Source organism: Peromyscus eremicus, unplaced genomic scaffold (genome assembly GCF_949786415.1).
Source record: "Peromyscus eremicus unplaced genomic scaffold, PerEre_H2_v1 PerEre#2#unplaced_91, whole genome shotgun sequence".
NCBI classification, from domain to species: Eukaryota; Metazoa; Chordata; class Mammalia; order Rodentia; family Cricetidae; genus Peromyscus; species Peromyscus eremicus.
In genome coordinates, this window is record NW_026734331.1 from 1 (window position 1) to 19,870 (window position 19,870).

The window sequence follows — 19,870 nt, forward strand, 5'->3', positions numbered from 1 at the left end:
AATCAATTCAGCGTTACTCTACTTTGGGCTCATAACTTAAACAGGAATGAAATAGTTTTCATATTCTGGGAAGTCCTAAGGACCTTCTTGGCCAACATCGCCTGAGGCTTAAGCCCCCTCTTGGCACTTAGCATTTAGCAGGCATATGTCTTCAGGGAATGCCATTTTTTTCACCCATGCAGGATACCATCTTTCAGATTTTTTAACTTACATTTATTTGCCTGGAGACGCTGTACCAAAATTTTATTTTACCATATTTATTTGTTACCTCTTGAAAGCCTTTCTTTTCTAGAGAGCAACAGAAAGATAGTAGTAACTGAGAAGTTGGGACTTGGAAAAGAATTAGGAGGAGTAGAGGGTTTAGAAACTAAAATTCCTATAGGATTTTAGCATTAATAAGTTCATTACTACACTGAATAAAATAGAATGGACAAATGTTTAAAAATAAAGAGCACAGAAATGATGGGAATTAAACAAAGAACACAGTTCTATCTATTTATCTTTCTATCTATCTATCTATCTATCTATCTATCTATCTATCTATCTATCTTATCTATGTATCTCTCATTTTTGCTCCATGCTCAGACTTCTCAATAACACAGGCCCAGACTAACTTCGGTCTATGCTGCTACAAGAACACACGTTTTTCAGAATGGTCTATGACCAGAAGCCTGGATGAACCTTCCAACTTTCACTCATTGCCACTTGGAATGTGTCACATTATCTGACAAGTGGTCAGTCATGAAGGAAACTGCAAGGGTAAAACACAAAGACAGCCTGCTGGCTTATAAAAAAGGACGGTCTTATTGTAGGGTTTTGCCAAGAACCACAAAACATGAAACAATCTGCATGCAGGAACAGGTCTACTGAGCTGGGCATGTGCCTGCTAGCTACGGCACTAGCTCAGTGTAAAAGAGGTCCCAAGGGACAGTGCTGACAGCTCATGTGAACGCAGGAGGAGAGATAAACAGGCTCCAGGGTCATTTTCAATGAGGACTGACAGACACTGTCATAGTAGTGCTTGTTGAGGCAGTTAGAGTAAGAAATGTCTATAAATGCACACTACACCCATGCCATAAGACAGTCTATGAACCCACCAGTCAGTGACCAAAGAGAATCATAACAATCAAAACCAAAATGAGGAAACACACAAGATTTACCCATATTTAAACAAAATATCATATTCCTGTCTAAGAAGATACACTGAGGTGGGAAATGGGTTGCCCTTTTTTTTTCAAATATAAAGAAATTTTGTAGAACAAATGAGCCAGCCAAAAAAACACACCCTAGCCCTGAAACTAGAGTCAAAACGGTAAAAAGGGCCTGTGAAAAAAACACACTTTGGCCCTGAAACCAGAGTCAGAGAAACACACTCTGCCCTTGACCCACTCAGCACAAAAACCAAACAATCAGTAAGCAGGAAAACCTACCCAAAAAAATCGAACCAATCTCTGGGTTTGTCCAAACTCAGAGATTGAAATCTGAGCAATTCTCACCCTGCAAAGATTCACCCTGGAAAAGCTCCCCCACTAAGAAGCCATACATAAGTCCTGTACCTGTTCAGTTGGTAACTGCCTTTTTTCTTTCTGGCAGAGGCAGTCATGCTTCTAGATTCTTCCCCGAAAATAATCTCTTGAATGAGGTTTGGAGGAGACCATCTTTTGTCAGAAGTGAACAGAGCGGAGAGGGAACATTAGCCACAGTGGAGCCACCGTGGAGCAGAGCAGAGCAGAACTGTAACACTTTCCCTGGGGGAAACATTCCCCTAACAAAGCAGAGTTGTTACATTAGGGAAAGCTTTCCCTGGAGCAAGGATGAAAGCTGCTATGCTTAAGTTCACTTTGTGCTATTCCTTGGCTCTCAACAGCCAATATCCCTTTCCATCCAGCTGCAACACTTACAAAAACACCACCATTTTTTCATGTAACCCACCACCACATACCAACAAACGCCTTTCGCCTCCAGGTATTCCAGTCTCTTTTTAGCCCTTTCTCAGAAAAAAGCATGGCAGAGAATGCTAGAAGCACAGGATTCTGCAGAGACTGTTGCCAGGAGGAAGAAGCTTTAGTAAATGTCACACTCATTATATTGTGGATAAAGAGAGAAGATGGCCAGACTCAATGACAAACAACCTCAATACTGTAAGAAGGGAGAAAGATACAAAGAATGACCACATTTCTGAGACCAGAGTGAGAAACACGATGATCTCCCGTTCAACAGGGATTACCCCTTAAGTGCTTGCTACTACCAGCAGCACCAAATTACAAGCATCTTCACAAGGAACCGAAGACCACTGCTTCTGGAAGTTCACCATGATACTTCCCACCACTCTAAGGATACAGATTTACCCTAGTCCAAGAATCAAACCCTACCAAAAAAGATGAAAAGCAGAGAAGGGAGATGTGAGTCCTGCCTGGACCAACACAGATTAAGGAAGGCATCTAGGAGAAGAAACCCAAATAGAAGATTCTTGGAGTTCATCATCCAATGTGATCTCATTACACTCAGCCCTGTCCTTCAACACACTCACAATGGAGCCCTTTGATCTCTTCCTTGGGTCATGGACTGATGATGATGGCTCATAAACCAGATCAACTGATACAGTTTCTCACCCAAATTCCCTCCTCCCATGTGGTCCTCTCCTTCCTGCCCAAGGCTACTGACTGTATGTACAGTGTATGCTGAAAGCACACTCACTCCTGGAAGGTGACACCTCATAGAAACCATAGACACAGCTTCATAGATGAACGTTATTAGAAGTTCTGCCAATACCCTGGAATAAACCTCCAGAAAGGGGGATTTTCTGCCAAGATTGCCTTCCTTCTCTAGCTGACACCTCAACCTCCATGGCTACTGTTGGTCTCCTGGCATCCTCTCCAACCAATCCCATCTGTTAGCTCAGAACCCGACCTTCACATTGGCTGCTGCCCCGTTTATGACATCATTCTCCCACCAAGCCAACCTACCAACCCTGGTAGGTTCTTGGGGTTGCCATGGCAATGCCTGTAAACAAATTTGGATCATCACAGGTCACCTGTGACCAGTGACCAGTAAGTGCTGTTTGATACCAGACACACTTGCGACTCAGGTCAGCTGATCAGACAAGGACAACCAATTCTCTTGCTCCATTGTACTGTGGATTGCTGATACTGTCCCTCTGACCATGGCGGGTAAGGAAAAAAATTTTAAAACATTAAAAAGATATGGGATCACTTCCCCCTTATTTTTACTATGCTTTTAAATTTTTGTGTAATGGTTATATTATTGATGCTGATAGAGATATCTGGTATTACATGTCACATTTCGATTTGGTTCTTACTGGGGAAAGAAAATATGGATATAAAAAAAGACAAACTGCAGAGATGACCCTGATGTACACAAGGCAGTTGGGAACTGGATGTTACAGATAACCAAAGATTAAATAAAAAGACAGAAGATATTGTCCCATCCCAACCCATTATTATGCAGCCACACTGCTGAGATTAGTCTAGGTAAAGGTTTCCTGTTACATATAGAAAACAATATCCAGCTCTAGCCCCTGGCTCTTACACTCTATCCAGCCCATCTTCCACAGCATTCTCCACATCTTTTGGTTGTGTTGGATGTTAACAACATGGGCGGGGTTCTCCACAGTCAGTTGTTCTCTGTACAAAAACTGACACACCAGTGTGTGCAGGAATTCTCACAAGGATTCCCTACTAGTAGAGTTACAAGAAATTAACAATTACTGTGGAAGTGTTCATTGAATAATCAATTTAACCAACTTTTAATTTAGAAGTGTTCATTGAAGAATCAATTGAACCAAATTTAATTAAGAAACAATCTTATTCAGAGATGAATACTACACGACATTAGAAATCCCAAAATGTCACTTGAAACATAGGGACTAAACATGAAATGTTATCAGCAGGTTGTATTCATGCAGTCATATTGGATGTGTACTGAATTTATATAAAAAAGTAAGAAATAATGACTTCCATAAAAAGTAGTGGGGAACAGGAGGAGCTAGATGACCAAGGGATTCTTAGCTAAATAGAGTTTTTTATCTATAAAAATCCTGATACATCATTTCATTAAGAAAGCTCAGAGTAGAGCCAAACCTGGTAGACATGAAAGAACCTACAACATCAGCACTCTGATGTAGAGGCAACCAGTCTGTGTGATTTCAAGGCCAGATTGATCTAGGTAGAGAATATCTCTCTCTGCATAGAGGAATCTCTGCACAGAACAGGACAAAGGCACAGGCATGAGAAGCTGTCTAAGGTTCTCCTACTTTAGACACTTCTGTTCTGGGACACAGGTGTGAGAGAGTGCCACAGCAGGTATGAGAACAACACAAAGCAGGGCAAAGAAGGGTGTTGTCTAGTCAGAGCAAGGGTCAACGTAGATCAACTAGGAAGTGCATGCCCACACAGGAAGAACAGGCAGCTCATCAAATGAGTGTCATCCTATCCGTTACCAAGAATCATTCTGAACCATTTGTTTGGGATGTGTGAGGGAAAATAGGTCTCACTCTCCCAGACAGGACAAACTACAGAAAACAAAGCTCCTCATGGGAAGCCACACAGATTCCATCTCACTGTTCTTCCCACTTTCCTCTTCTTTCTTACAGAAAATTTCCAAAGTGCACCTTTCTTTGGGACAGAATGTGCCTTGCAGCCTTCAGCACCTGTGCTGAGGAATGCCACGCCCTTAGCAGGAAGTGTGTGCAACTTCTCCAGGGTCTCCACCCCAGCTCTGAGTTCAGCATGGCTCCTGCCATCAGACTCCAGCACTTGTTCCCAGCAGCTCATGGACAGTGCTTACCCCTACTTACCAGTTGGCACAACCATGCGCTGACTGACCAGGGCCAGAGTTCTGCCTCAGCACTCTCCTATTTAGGTGTTCTCCAGTGGGATCCCATGGGAAGCACTGACAGGAGGGGAGCTGCACTCCAGGACTTCACTGTAACTGTCATTGACCAGAATACCACATTCTCCTCCTTGTCTATGACAGCCCAGGGTGACAATATTTTAGATCCCAATTCCTTAGTCCTCTCGTATCCAATACTATCTGCCAGCCTTGTTCAGGCCACACCACCACAGGTGCCAAATCAAGGATACAGCCTGGCACCTTCCTACCAGGAGGGCAGCCAGGTCTATTACAATGACGTCAACAGCCTGGGCCCTCTGATGGCTGGAGAACTCAGGCAGTGCCTACAGGCCTGTTGCTCTGTGTCCTACTCTGCGGGTCAGGCATCTGCCCTGCAACGAGGGATGGTGATGATGCCAAAGGAGATTCAGCCAATGAATGTCCAAACACCCTTCATCACCTCTGCCATCTACTATCCCACACCTGCTCAAGACATGCCAGACACCAGTCTTCAAGGTGAGTAAAGCCAGGAGGGGAGGACTGAGATCAGCACACAAAGCAGACACAGCTCGACCTTTCAGCAGTGGATGTCCTCAGGGAGAAAGGATGGGAGTCCTGAGAGCTCAGCCTTGGCCTGGCTCACCATCCCCATCTTCAGTCTCTATAATGACTGACAATGCAGGACAATGAGTGGCACCCATCCTCCACTAAGACATGTCCAAGGACACCACCACAGACACACACATCAATTACCTAGCTTATCAGTCCCATGCACTGTTACACGGCAATCACCTCCTTCCTAATCTATTCCTTGGGGCTGTAGAGGACACCAAGGCCTTTCTGTTTGGGAACACTTTATTTTCTCTGGGTTCAATTCTGACTCTAGAGCAGTGCAACTCCAAATCTGTCCTAGAAGAAGTATTGCTCACAGATTCCAAGTGCTGGCCCTGCCGTACTCTTCCAAGCATAAGTGCATTGAGAGTCCAGTATAAACAGTGTACCAGTGTGAAACTGCTAAGTTGGGCAAAGCTTCTCTCTCTCTCTCTCTCTCTCTCTCTCTCTCTCTCTCTCTCTCTCTCTCTCTCTCTCCTCTCCTCTCTCTCTCTCTCTCTCTCTCTCTCTCTCTCTCTCTCTCTCCTCCTCTCCATCTCCCTCTCTTTATCCTTTTCTTTGCTATGGTTATTCTGAAGTGAGCCAAGCATGATCACTAGGATATGTTCTAAACTACAAACATAACACAAGCTAAAAATTTCACCTTCTTAAACCAATTTTCACATCATTAATAACAAGACTGTGAAATGTGGAGATGGAGGAAATACATGGTTGTAGAAATGATTGCCTTGCAGGAGTGAGGAACTGGGTTTGGTTACCTGAACCCATTTAGAAAGTCAGGCAACTGGGGGCATTTGAGTAATGCCAAGAATTGGAAGACAAGGGTAAGTTCTTGAAAATTGTGGACCAGACAACCTGCCTGATAGCAAACTTCGACGGAAATCAAGGTCACTCTTACAGAGACATGGGGAAGGCAAGGGAGGACCACACCCCAAGGGAATTCTGTCACCTCCCTATGATCACTATACATGCACACAACACACAAACACCGAGGAAAACACAAACATCTGAGAAAACATGATATCACATGGTTACCAGAAATAAGACAGTGGTCACAAGTCTCCCAATAGAGGTGCTCCCTGTGCTACTCAAGCAGAGCTCATAGGAAAGCCTTCCCCACTGTTGTAGGGCGTCTGAGTACTGAGGTGCACTGAAAAGTGAGGAGCACCTCACTTACCAGGCACTGACTTCTTCCTTGACTCTTTTTCAGTGGTGAAAATGGAGACAACCCTGGGATTGACAGCTTCAGGCCAGACACTCTGTCTGCTGCAGAGTCCAGACCTCTGCAATGCCTGCACCCAGGATGTCCAGAAGACACCACCTGTCCATGGGGACTGGTTATTAACTGCCCCCATTGACAGTTTTTTGGAATTCCTGCCCTTGCCTCCTGCTCTGAGCTTGGAACAAACAGAGAATAATGACTTGGATTTGATGACAGCTGATCTGTCAACTCCTCTGGATGCCTATGAGGGCATAATAGAAAGCCAAGATCCATCACTTCTCCCTTTAGCACATGCCAACATGCAGCAGGCCCTGAACTCCACTGATTCAGGGAGCCTAAAACAGAAGCTTTCTCCTGACAATGCCACCTTGGGAAGCAGCAGCATTGGTCAGGATGAGCCTGGGGTGCTGCAGATTGTGATGGGCTCCAGCATGGACTTTGCAGACATGACTACATGGGTGGCAGATATTCACCTTCCTCTACTCTTCAACTCCCTCACTGGAATGAACCAATTCCAAGATCCCACAGCAACCCAATCCAAAGACATCATGAGGGATCAGGGTCAGGAAAGCATCATCAGTGTGCAATTGGACCACGTGAAAAAGAATGGCCAGAAAGTCTTGGAGATGCTTGATCGAACTTCTCAGGCCAGAATCCATTCAAGGACCTGGTGGAGGGAGAAGAGGCTGTGGGCAGTGCTGGGTCCAGTGAAGGGGCTATTGACAACATGCCCAAGCACATGGAGGGCAAAGCCCAGAAAGCCACACCCAGGATGCCCAGCAGAGCTAGGGCTGAGGGGCAAGACAAGACCAAGAGAACCAGAAAAAACAACTCCACGAAAACAGAGGAGCTTAAATAGTCAAGGAACAGAGTCAAAGCAGAAGTAAACACCACCAAGCCAAAGAACCAGAGGAAGAGGAATCCACCTGAGCTCTGCCATGACAGCTTTAAAAAGCCTCGAACTCATCTCGGCATGCACATGCTAGAATCCGTGCAAGTCTTTCACCCACTGGGGAAGAAGAGTGAGAAGAAAACTGGCATCTCCTCCTCCCAGGCTCGGCTGAACCTCAGCAACAACAAAGATCCCAGGACAGGCCCAGCCACCTCATCCCTTCTGGATGTGCCATGTGATGACCGAGGCCCTGGTAAAACCCTGGGCAATGCTCAGAGACCAGGGAACAATGCTCACAGGGAGTGTCCATCTCCATCCCAGTATGAGCTGCCCCTACCTGGGAAGGTCAAGTTAGTACCTCTGCCTTTTCCAGCCCTGGACAAGCCGCAAGCCAGACTGGTTTCTAGAAAGCCTCTCTCCCTGGCTTCACGCAGGCCCCCTGCAGTATACCCTGTGAGGCCTCATTCCCACTCGGCTCAGCCTACCACACTCAAGCCATCTAAACCAGCTCCTGCCAGCACTTCTTTGATGGCCTCTGACAAGCCAGCTCTGCCTATTGCTACCAGTGCCACACAAGCTAACATAACCAACCCCATCCAGTCTTGCCCTGGGCCTCAGCGAGCTGCCTCTAGGCCTGGACCCTACAGGGCATCATCTCACACTTCATTACAGAGGGAGCTTGACTCTTCTAACAAGAACAAGACCCCATCACCTCACAAACCTCAAATCCAAAATCTGCTGCAAGACTTCAGCCACCAACCAATTCCATGGAGGAAAGTTGACATTCCAGGGCCAGTCATCTCACAGCCCATCACAGAAGAGCAGAGACCAGAGAGGGAGGCCATGAAGAGGCAGGCTCAACCAGAGAGAGAGAATGCTGCCAAGTTCACCTCTCTGGGAAAACCACAGCTCTTCCTTCAGAGGCAGAAGGATATGGAAATTTCTATATATTTTGGCTATGTCATGTAAGAGCTGGCCTTGACTTTGGAACACAGTACTATTCAACATAGACAAGGTTAGATATAGTCACAGATATACAAGTACATATTGAATTTAAAGACTTGGATGTACATGTACATATGTAGGTACATATGGAGTTAAGGAGATTAATATGTACATCCCAGGATTTATATATAAATGGTCAGACAAGGTTCTATACTTATAAGTATTTGAAGACACTAAAAGTGACCGGAGAAGCTAAAGTCAGTTATATTTTACCCGTGAATAATTATATATAGAGTGATTTGATGGTTTCTTCATACCTTAGCTTTTTAAATTTATGTTCCCAAAGTGGAAATGTTTTCCATAAATACATCATATGCTGTAAGTCAGTGATAGTGTTTATTTAAGATGAAAGTATCTAGCCAAAATCTTTAGTGGAATTAAAATTATTCTCCTTGACTTTTATTTTTCACTCTACTGGTTTGGTATGTTTCCTATAGTGTATACTGTATAGTGAACATATACCTGCTCTTGCCACACTTAATCCCATTGGGAAACACTCACTCCAGCCCTTTAATCACTATTGGTCTGGGACTGAGCACCTCCAGGAATTTCATGATGAGATACAGGATTCCATGTATACACTGTCAAGCACCCAACTTAAAGAGAAAATAACTATGTAGACTATCTTCCTGAGATTGATTTCATTTGATTACTATTTTTATCTTAAGTTGTATCCATCTTTGAAATTATCCATTTAATACTTTAATTCATTTTGTGTATGTGTGTGTGTTTGTGTGTTGTCCACCCGAATTCCTGTGGAACACATATGTGAGGTGCCCACAGAGGCCAGAAGAGGGCATCAGACCTCTAAGGTCTGGAATTAAGAGAGACTGAAAGCCACCATGAGGCAAGCCTGGGGACTCTGCAAGACAACCAAGTGTTCTTATCTACTGAGCCATCTCATGAGCCTCAGTTGAATCCATATACTGCAAACAACATGACTTCATTTTCTCTATGGCTGAAAAGACTTCACGTTCTACGAACATCCCATTTTCTTCACCTATGGCAATGCTCTTGGACAACATGCTTGGTTCCCTAATATTCTTGAAACGGTGCTGCAGTCAACACTGATGGGCAAGTACCTCTCTAATATATTGAGTTCTTTGGAAAGGCATATATGAACCATGTGGTGGGCCAGGTTTAGGCTTTTGGAGGATCCTCCACACTGACATCCAATCAGGCTGGAAATCTTTCCATCTTCAGCATTGTATAGCATTCCTTTCTGTGAACTCTCTCAGTGGTGGCTGTCATTTCTTTTCTAGTTGGCCTTGGATGGCATCTAGGAGGGTCACTATGCATTTCCCTGATTCCTCCTCCATCTGAACCTTTGTATGTCCAAGCTCTCCTTTTTATGAAATAGGGGAGGACTGTCTTTCTCTTTGCACTTTACTACCTGGGTTGCTGTCCTTCTTAAGATTTATGTATCTAATTCTAAATAATCTAAATATTAATCTTCTCACAGGGGTAGCAATAGCAAAGATGTCCTCCTGTTCTCTAGGACCCCCTCTCGATTAACTGTTTCTTTTTTTCTAGCAACAAATGCTTTACATCCCTGAGAGACCATCTGTCAACTACAGCCAGGATTTCTTGAGTGGCTGGTGTGTTGCTCCATCCTGGATTATCTCTGATCATTCAACACTTTCGCATACTCTGTGCTCTGATATTATCAGGGTTACTCACACTATTGCCTCTGAGGCACTTGGCACTTCTTTGAGAGGGTGACACATAGGAAATATAACTCATTGACTTGTTAATTTGCTTTTAGTTTCTTGAGACAGGTTCTCTCTCCATAACTCTGCACGTTCAGGAACTAACTATGTTGATCAGACTAGCCTTGAACTCACAAACATCAGCCTGCCTCTACCTCTGCCAATATCTCTGCTTCTGCTTATGACTCTGTTTCTGCCTCTCCAATTGCCTTGGCCATGACCCTGGCCGTGGCGCTGCCTCAAGAGTGCTGAGACTAAAGGAATGCTCGCACAAACTAAATGGAATCAAGTCTCTTTCTGTCTATGTGGACTTCCAAGTTTGCCAGCATGATTGGATGAAGAGGCCATGTATAAAGTTAAGGTGCATTTTTGGCACCTACTCATAATCCCAAGAGACTTAACTGAATGTGTTTACAACTGGAACTAAACTCAGACTGATGTTTCTGAATATCTGCAGCTAAAGCAGAGATCCAAAGAATGTCACCCAGCTGTTGTAGGGGCCTAAGTGCAGAGGTGCACTGAGAGGAGGGGACATCCCACTTACCATGGACTGACTTTTTCCTTGACTCTTTTTCAGTGGTGCAAAGGGAGACTTCCCTGGGAATCACACATCAAGCCAGATACTTTGTTTGCTGCAGAGCAGAACTCTGTACTCCTGCAACTGGATTACCAGATGAGGACACCACCTGTTGATGGTGGCAAGTCATTAATTGCCCCCATCCACAACTTTCAGAATTCCTGTCATTGCCACAAGATCCATGCCTGGAACAAACAGAGAATGTCAACCTGCATGAGATGGCAGCAAATCCTTCAATGTCTCTGGATGCCTATGAGTGCATGAAAGATCCATCTCTCTCCCATTAGCACACCATGACATGCAGCATCCCTTGTACTTCACTGATGCTGGGAGCCTAGGACAGCTGAGAGTCAAGGATAGAAGTTTCTTCTGACATTGTGACATTGGGAAGCAGCAGTCTTGGTCAGGATGAGCCTGGGACATGCACAGTGTGTTGGCCTCCAGAATGGACTTGCACACATGACTACACTTGTGGTAGAAGTTCATCTTCCAAACTGCTCAACTCCCTCTCTGAACTAAACCAACTCCAGGTTCCCACAGCCACCCAATGCAAAGACTCCATAGTTATCAGAAGCGATCAGGCCCAGTAAAGATCAGGTGTCATCAGCATACCCTTAAACCAGTTGAGAAAGAAGGAAGAGCAAAGCCCTAATCTGCTTGATGGAAATTCTCTGGCCAGAATCTAGTGTCAGGACCTGGTGGAGCGACAGAACAGTGCTATGGCTAGAGAAGTTGATATTGACAACATCACCCAGCATATAGAGGGCAAAGTTCAGAAAGCCACACTCTGCAGGCCCAGCAAACCTAGGAATCATAGAAGACAAGACCAAGAGTACTAGAGATATCAACTCCAAGAAAGGTGCGGGAGCTGATGCAATTAAGTCACAGAGTCAAGACAGAAGACAAGCCCACTGTCCTCAACAACAAGAGGATGTTCAATCAACCTGAGCTCATCCATGATGGCTTTAAAAAGCCTCAAAACCACCTCAGCGTGCACATGCTGGAGTCTGTGAAGGTCTGTCACTCACTGTGGAAGGAAGGGTGAGAAGAAAACTGGCATCTCCTGAACCTTCAACTCTTTGTGCTACTCTGTGCTCTAATAGTAACAGAGTTTGTTACACTTTGGCCTCTGGGGCATTCACCATTATCTTTTTCCAAGGTTACATATAGTGAGAAGAATTCATTTATTTATTAAGTCACCTTTAGTTTTTTAAACTGGGACCTACTCCATAGCCCAGCATCTCCTAGAACTGACTACATCGAACAGGCAATCATTGAACTCACAAAGATCTGTTTGCCTCCCCCTCTGCCTCAACCTCCATCTCAGCCTCTGCCTCCCCTACTGCATCCACATCTACACACTCCTCAGCCACTGCCTCAAGAGTGCTGGGATGAAAGTAATTCTCTAACAAGCAAGGTGGAATCAAGGTTCTTTCAGTACAGGTTGATAACCATGTTTCAGTTCATGTCTTGATGAAGAGGTCAAGTGTACTCCAGGGTACATTTTTGGTACATACCTGAAATTCAAAGAGATGAAACCACATGTTTTACAAATGCAACTTAACTCAGATTCATTTTTTTCTGACAGTCTTCTTTGTTTCAGTTGTAGACTGTACTTGCTACAATGCCTGTGAAGCACTCATGCTATCCTGGGTATTTTCTACTTTTGTAGTAAAGTTATGATTGCTTTTCTACCTCTATGAATTGGGGCATCTGAGGAATTGTATTCACACTCTCCATAGAGTTTCATGGTGCTTCTTTCTTCACAATATCTAACCCCCAACTACTGTGAATGCCCCAAATTGTTCATTCTAACAAGGGTAAGTACAGTCTAACTCACCTAGAAAATGTATACAAACCCAGCATGAAAAGATCCAACTTCCTGAATGCAATGATCCTCACAGGGACAAATCTGAGTACAGCAGAATGATGGAAAGCAATGGCTTAGGGAGGCCTCTGGTTTTATCACTCCCTGTGTGTGGCTTAATGACAGATTATGCACTGCCATGAGACTACTGTCTTCATCTTACACCTTAGGAGCAGCAGAAACACATTTGGACGGATATCTTCTAACCTTGATATTATTATTTTCATCTTTATGTATTCAAACTAAGGGTCTTATAAAATAATCCTTATTTAAGAAGTTCAGGAAGCGTTTTTCATATTAAAGCAATTCACACAATGCTGTACTTGTATTGAATCCTCAATGTCATTAATTCTCATTGTACTATTCTTTGAACACATTCTTTAAAAACTGTATATTGTATACTGAGCCCAGTAATTTTGTGACCAAGGCCTACCCTATTCCTTAACTCTCACCAAAAATCTTAGGCATTGGTCATATACTCAACAGCATTGCCATCAATATCAGGAAAGGAACATATAGGTGTGTGTAATCTAACATCCATATAGATAGAGAGCATTGGGAGATATATGTCTGGGACTGGATACTTATGGTGTAATATAATTATCACGAGTTACAAGAACTCTCCTGCAATCACCTTGACTACATTCATCACTTTAGCTGAAATGGTTCTGTTGTGAGTAGACATCACATATTCCTTATCCATTGCTCTCTTATTGGAAATCAGGATCAGCTAGCATAGATATTCCTGAAAAATGCTGTGATCTGTACTGATGTGCAAAGCAATAACATGTTCAATTCCTTGGAATAGTATAGATAGAAAATGAGATAGACCTGGTGTTGGTGTTTAAAGTTACTCCATACTGTAATAGACAGAGGGTAGAATACTTCATATTATACCCACCAACTTATTGGTGTTTCCTGTGGAAGAAATACTTGGAAGCCCCCTACTTTCATTTAACTCTCCATTTCTATTCTCTAGCATCAAGAAAGACCATTTTCCACTAGGCGTGGTGTTCAAATTCAAGTAATGTCTAGAATGACGAGTCAAGTTTTATTGAACTTCCATGGTTCCTTCTACTATGTATAGTTGAGCTTCAGAGCCACAGACCTGTCTATCACTATATGAAAAATAATATGCGAATGTTTAAAAATAAACACAGAAATGATGGAAATTATACACAGAACACAGATCTGTCTATCTTTCTATCTATCTATCTATCTATCTATCTATCTATCTATCTATCTATCTATCCATCCATCCTCTGGTTTCTGTCCACTCTGATTTCTCAATACCATAGGCCAACTGATGTTCTACTCACTTTGGTCTATGCTGCTATAAGAGGACACATTTTTCTGCAAGACCTACAACCAGAAGCCTGGATGAACCTCTCAACTTTCAGTCATTGCCACTTGGAATGTGTCACATGATCTGACAAGTGGTCAGTCATGAAGGAAACTGCAAGGGTGAAATACCAAGGCAGCCTCCTGGCCTATGACAAAGGACATTTTTATTACAAATTCGCCAAGCACTACAAAACATGAAACAATCTACATGGAGAAACAGGTCTACTGAGCTGGGTGTGTAGCTGCTAGCTATGGCATTAGCTCAGTGTAAAAGAGGTCCCAAGGGAAAGTGAACGCAGGAGGAGAGCTAAACAGGCTCCAGGGTCATTTTCAATGAGGACTGACAGACACTGTCATAGTAGTGCTTGTTGAGGCAGTTAGAGTAAGAAATACATAGGAATGCACACTACACCCATGCCATAAGACAGTCTAAGAATTCACAAGTGAGTGACCAAAGAGAATGATAACAATCAAAACCAAAATGAGGAAACACACAAGATTTACCCATATTTAAAGAAAATATCATCTTCCTGTCTAAGAAGATACACTGAGATGGGAAATGCGTTGTTCTTTTTTTTCAAATATAAAGAAATATTGTAGGACAAATGAGCCAACCAAAGAAACAACCCTATGAAACCAGAGTAAAAATGGTAAAAAGGGCCTGTGAAAGAATCAAACTTTGGCTCTGAAACCACATTCAAAGAAACACACTCTGCTCCTGACCCACTAAGCAAAAAAACCAACCAATCCATGAGCAAAAAAACCTACCCAACATAATCAAACCAATCTCTTGATTTTTCCAAACTCAGAGATTGGAATCTGAGCAATTCTCACCCTGCAAAATTCACTCTGGAAAAGAGAAAGAGCCCCCCACTAAGAAGCCCTACATAAGCCCTGTACCTGTTCAGTCGTTAACTGCCTTTTTCCACCCTGGCAGAAGAAGTCACCCTCCCGGATTCTTCCCCTCCAATAAATCTCTTGAATGAGGTTTGGGTGAGACCTTCTTTTGTCAGAAGGGAGCAGAGCATAGAGGGAACATTAGCCACAGTGGAGCAGAGCAGAGCAGAACTGTAACAGTTTCACTGGGGGAAACCTTCCTCTATCAAAGTAGAGTTGTTACTTTGGGGAAAGCTTTCCCTGGAGCAGAGACGAAAGCTGCTATGCTTAAGTTGACTTTGTGCTATTCCTGAGTTCTTAAATGCCAAGATCCCTTTCCACCAAGGTGCAACACTTAGAAAAACACCTACATTGCTTATTTCATGTAACCCACCACCACATATCAACAAATGCCTTCCTCCTCCAGAGGTTCCAGTTGCTTTTTAGCCCTTACTCAGAAAAAAAGCATGGCAGAGAATGCTAGAAGCCCAGGATACTGCAGAGACTGTTGCCAGGAGGAAGAAGCTTCAGTAACTGTCACACTCATTATACTTGTGGATGAAGAGAGAAGGCGGCCAGACTCAATGACTGACAATTTCAAACTATAAGAAGGGACGCAATATACAAAGAATGCCCATGAGTCTGAGATCAGAGAGAGATACAAGATGAGCACCCAAACAACAGGGGTTACCCCTCAAGTGCTTGCTACTACCAGCAACACCAAATTACAAGCATCTTCACGATGAACAGAAGACCACTGCTTCTGGAAGTTCACCATGACACTTTCCACCACTTTAAGGATACAGGTTCACCCTAGAACAACAATCAAACCCTACCAAAAAGGGATGAAAAGCAGAGAAGGGAGATATGAGTCCTGCCTGGACCAACACAGATTAAGGAAGGCATCTAAGTGAATAAACCCAAATAAAAGATTCTTGGAGTTCTTCATCCAAGGTACTCTCAATACACTCAGCCCTGTCCTTCAACACACTCACAATGGAGCCCTTTGATCTCTTCCTTTGGTCATGGACTCATAAACCAGATCCACTGATACCGTTTCTCACCCGAGTTCCCTCCTCCCATGTGGTCCTCTCCTTCCTGCCCAAGGCTACTGAATTTATGTACAGTGTATGCAGAAAGCACACTCACTCCTGGAAGGTGACACCTTATAGGAACAACAGACACAGCTTCATCGATGAACGTTATTAGAAGCTCTGCCAATAAACTTCTGGAATAAACCTCATTAAAGGGGAACTTCCATGCCAGGATTGCCTCTCTCACTAGCACACACCTCTGCCTCCATGGCTCCTGATGGTTTCCTGGAATTCTCTCCAACCAATTCCATCTGCTAGCTCAGAATCCAACTTCCCATTGGCTGCTGCCCTGTTTACGACATCATTCTCCCTCCAACCCTACCATCACCTGGTAGGTTCTTGTGGTTGCCATGGTGATGCCTGTAAACAAATTTGGATCATCACAGGTCACTTGTGACCAGTAACCAGTAAGTGCTGTCTGATACTGGACACACTTGTGACTCAGGTCAGCTGATCAGACAAGGACAACCAATTCTCTTGCTCAATTGTACTGTAGATTGCTGATACTCTCCCTCTGACCATGGCAGGTAAGGAAAGAAATTTTAAAACATTACAAATGTAAGAGATCACTTCTCCATTATTTTTACTATACTTTTAAATTTTTGTGTAATGGGTATAATATTGTTGCTGATAGAGACATCTGGAATTGAATGTCACATTTAGATTCGGTTCTTACTGGGGTTAGAAAAATATGCAAATAAAAAAGACAAACTGCAGAGATGACCCTGGTGTACACAAAGGTAGTTTGGAACTGAATGTTACAGATAACCACAGTTAAAAGGCATGAGACATTATCATATCCCAACCCATTATTATGCAGCCACACTGTTGAAATTAGTCTAGGTAAAGGTTTCCTATCACATGTAGAAAACAATATTCAGCTCTAGTCCCTGGCTCTTACACTCTATCCAGCCCATCTTCCACAGCATTCTCCACATCTTTTGGTTGTGTTGGATGTTATCAACATGGGCGGGTTTCTCCACAGTCAGTTGTTCTCTGGACAAGAACTGACACACCAGTGTGTGCAGGAATTCTCACAAGGATTCCCAACTAGGAGAGTTACAAGAAATTAACAAATACTGTGAAAGTGTTCATTGAAGACTAAATTTAACCAACTATTAAATTAAGAAACAATCTTATTCAGGGATGAACCACATGCTACATTATAAATCCCAAGATGTCACATGAAACATAAGAACTCGACATGAAATGTTATCAGCAGGTTTTATTTATGCAGTCATATTGGATGTGTGCTGAATTTATATGAAAAAAGGAAGAGGTAATGACTTACATAAAATGTAGTGGGGAACAGGAGGAGCTAGATGACCAAGGGATTCTTAGCTAAATACAGTTCTTATCTATGAAATTCCTGATACATCATTTCATTAAGAAAACTCAGAGTAGAGCCAAGCCTGGAGGACATGGAAAGAACCTACAATGCCAGCACTCTGGTGCAGAGGCAGGCCAGTCTGTGTGATTTCAAGGCCAGACTCATCTAGGTAGAGAATCTCTCTATATATATACATAGAGAAAGATTTGCACAGAACAGGACAAAGGCACAGGCATGAGAAGCTGTCTAAGGTTCTCCTACTTTAAACACTTCTGTTCTGGGACACAGGTGTGAGGCAGTACCACAGCAGGTATCAGAACAAGACAAAGCAGGGCAAAGTATGGTGTTGTCTAGTCAGAGCAAGGGTCAACAAGAATCAACTAGGAAGTGCTTGCCCACACAGGAAGAACAGGCAGCTCATCAAATGAGTGTCATCCTATCCATTACCAAGAATCATTCTGAACCATTTGTTTGGGATATGTGAGTGAAAATAGGTCTCAGACTCTCCCAGACAGGACAAACTGCAGATAACAAAGCTCCTCACGGGAAGCCACACAGATTCCATCTCACTGTTCTTCCCAATTTCCTGTTGCTTCCTACAGAAAATTTCCAATGTGCACCTTTCTTTGGGACAGAATGTGCTCTGCAGCCCCCTGTGCCTGTGCTGAGGAATGCCATGCCCTTAGTAGGAAGTTTGTGCAACTTCTCCAGGGTCTCCACCCCAGCTCTGAGTTCAGCATGGCTCCTGCCATCAGACTCCAGCACTTGTTCCCAGCAGCTCATGGACAGTGCCTACTCTTACTTACCAGCCTGCACAACCATGGTGACTGCGCTGACTGACCAGGGCCAGAGTTCTGCCTCAGCACTCTCCTATCCAGGTGTTCTCCAGTGGGATCCCATGGGAAGCACTGACAGGAGGGGAGCTGCACTCCAGGACTTCACTGTAACTGTCATTGACCAGAATACCACATTCTCCTCCTTGTCTATGACAGCCCAGGGTGATAATATTTTAGATCCCATTGCCTTATACCTTTCTTATCCAACACTGTCTGTCAGCCTTGTTTAGGCCACACCACCACAGGTGTCAAATCAAGGATACAGCCTGGCTCCTTCCTACCGGGAGGGCAGCCAGGTCTATTACAATGACGTCAATACTCTGGGTCCTCTGATGGCTGTAGAACTCAGGCACTGCCTGCAGGCCTGTGGCTCTGTGTCCTACTCTGGGGGTCAGGCCTCTGCCCTGCAACCAGGGATGGTGATGATGCCAAAGGATAATCAGCCAAAAACTGTCCAAAAACCCTTCACCACCTCTGCCATCTACTATCCCACACCTGCTCAAGACATGCCAGACACCAGTCTTCAAGGTGAGTAAAGCCAGGAGGGGAGGAGTGAGATCAGCACTCAAAGCAGACACAGCTCGACCTTTCAGCAGTGGATGTCCTCCGGGAGAAAGGATGGGAGTCCTGAGTGCTAAGCCTTGGCCTGGCTCACCATCCTCAACGTCCATCTCAAAAGTAAGAAACATGCATGATAGGGGCTGACATCCATCCTTCATTAAGACATGATCAGCAACCACACCATAGACACACACGTCACTGCCTACGCCAATCAGTGCCATGCTCCATCACACTATAATCACCTCCTTTCTAGGATAGTGCTCAGGGCTCTAGAAGACATCAAGAATTTTATATTTGGTTAGCACTTGATTTTCTCTGAGTTGAAATCAGATACCTGAGCAACACAACTGCAAATATCTCTCTCTGTCTCTCTCTCTGTCTCTGTCTCTGTCTCTGTCTCTCTCTCTCTCTCTCTCTCTCTCTCTCGCTCACTCACTCACTCATACTTACTCACTCTCTTGCTGTATCTTCTCTAATTCTCTTTCTTTTTCTCTGTGATTCTTCAGTGTTGACACAAGTCCATTATCATGTACCCATGTTCTCTATAACAAAGTCACACTCAAGCCACACTATTTCACTTTCTTCAAGTAATTTTCATATCACTTATAACACGTCTGTGAAATGGGAGCTTGAGGAAAGTTGGGGTTCTTAAATGGCTTGCATTTCAGGAGTGAAGGACTGGGTTTGCACACTGAAAACCCAAAAATCCAAACATCTGGTTGCACATGAGTAATGCCACTACTTGAAAGAAGTAAGCAGATTGTGTAAGTTTTGGAATTATAGACCAGACAAACTGCCTAATGGCACACTTCCAAATAACTGAGAGGAACTGTTTCAAAGTCAAAAGGAGGACAAGGAAGGACCACACACCAAGAGAATTCTGTAACCTCCCCATGACCACTATGCATGCTCACACCAATAAATGATATGGACCACACAAACATCTGAGAAAACAAGACATTGTGTGGTCACCAGAAACAACTGAGTAGTTACTAAGTGTCTGTAAACAGAGATGCTACACTTGCCCCTCAAGCAGAGTTCATAGGAATGCCTGGCACACTGCTACAGGAGCCTGAGTGCTGAGGTCCACTGAA

At 43.8% G+C, this 19,870-nt stretch overlaps 1 protein-coding gene and 1 long non-coding RNA gene across 5 annotated transcripts in view; one reads left to right on the forward strand and one right to left on the reverse strand.

The window, feature by feature from the left end:
- Positions 1-6: 6 nt before the first annotated feature.
- Positions 7-19,870, reverse strand: part of LOC131901500 (uncharacterized) — a 45,254-nt gene continuing 25,390 nt past the window's right edge. For 3 of the 4 annotated variants that reach the window (XR_009376744.1, XR_009376746.1, XR_009376745.1), the window contains 2 exons: positions 16,247-16,409; positions 2,737-11,053 (listed from right to left, as the gene is read on the reverse strand). This is a non-coding gene — a long non-coding RNA (uncharacterized LOC131901500). Of the gene's footprint in view, positions 1,659-2,697; positions 11,054-16,246; positions 16,410-19,870 lie in introns of those variants that run through there. The other variant, XR_009376747.1, reaches the window with a different exon arrangement.
- On the forward strand, positions 16,381-18,536 carry LOC131901499 (uncharacterized protein C2orf78 homolog). The gene is made up of 2 exons (XM_059252621.1): positions 16,381-16,576; positions 17,982-18,536. Exons 1-2 carry the CDS (start codon positions 16,570-16,572, stop codon positions 18,443-18,445), a joined length of 471 nt encoding a protein of 156 aa, XP_059108604.1. The 5' UTR covers positions 16,381-16,569; the 3' UTR covers positions 18,446-18,536.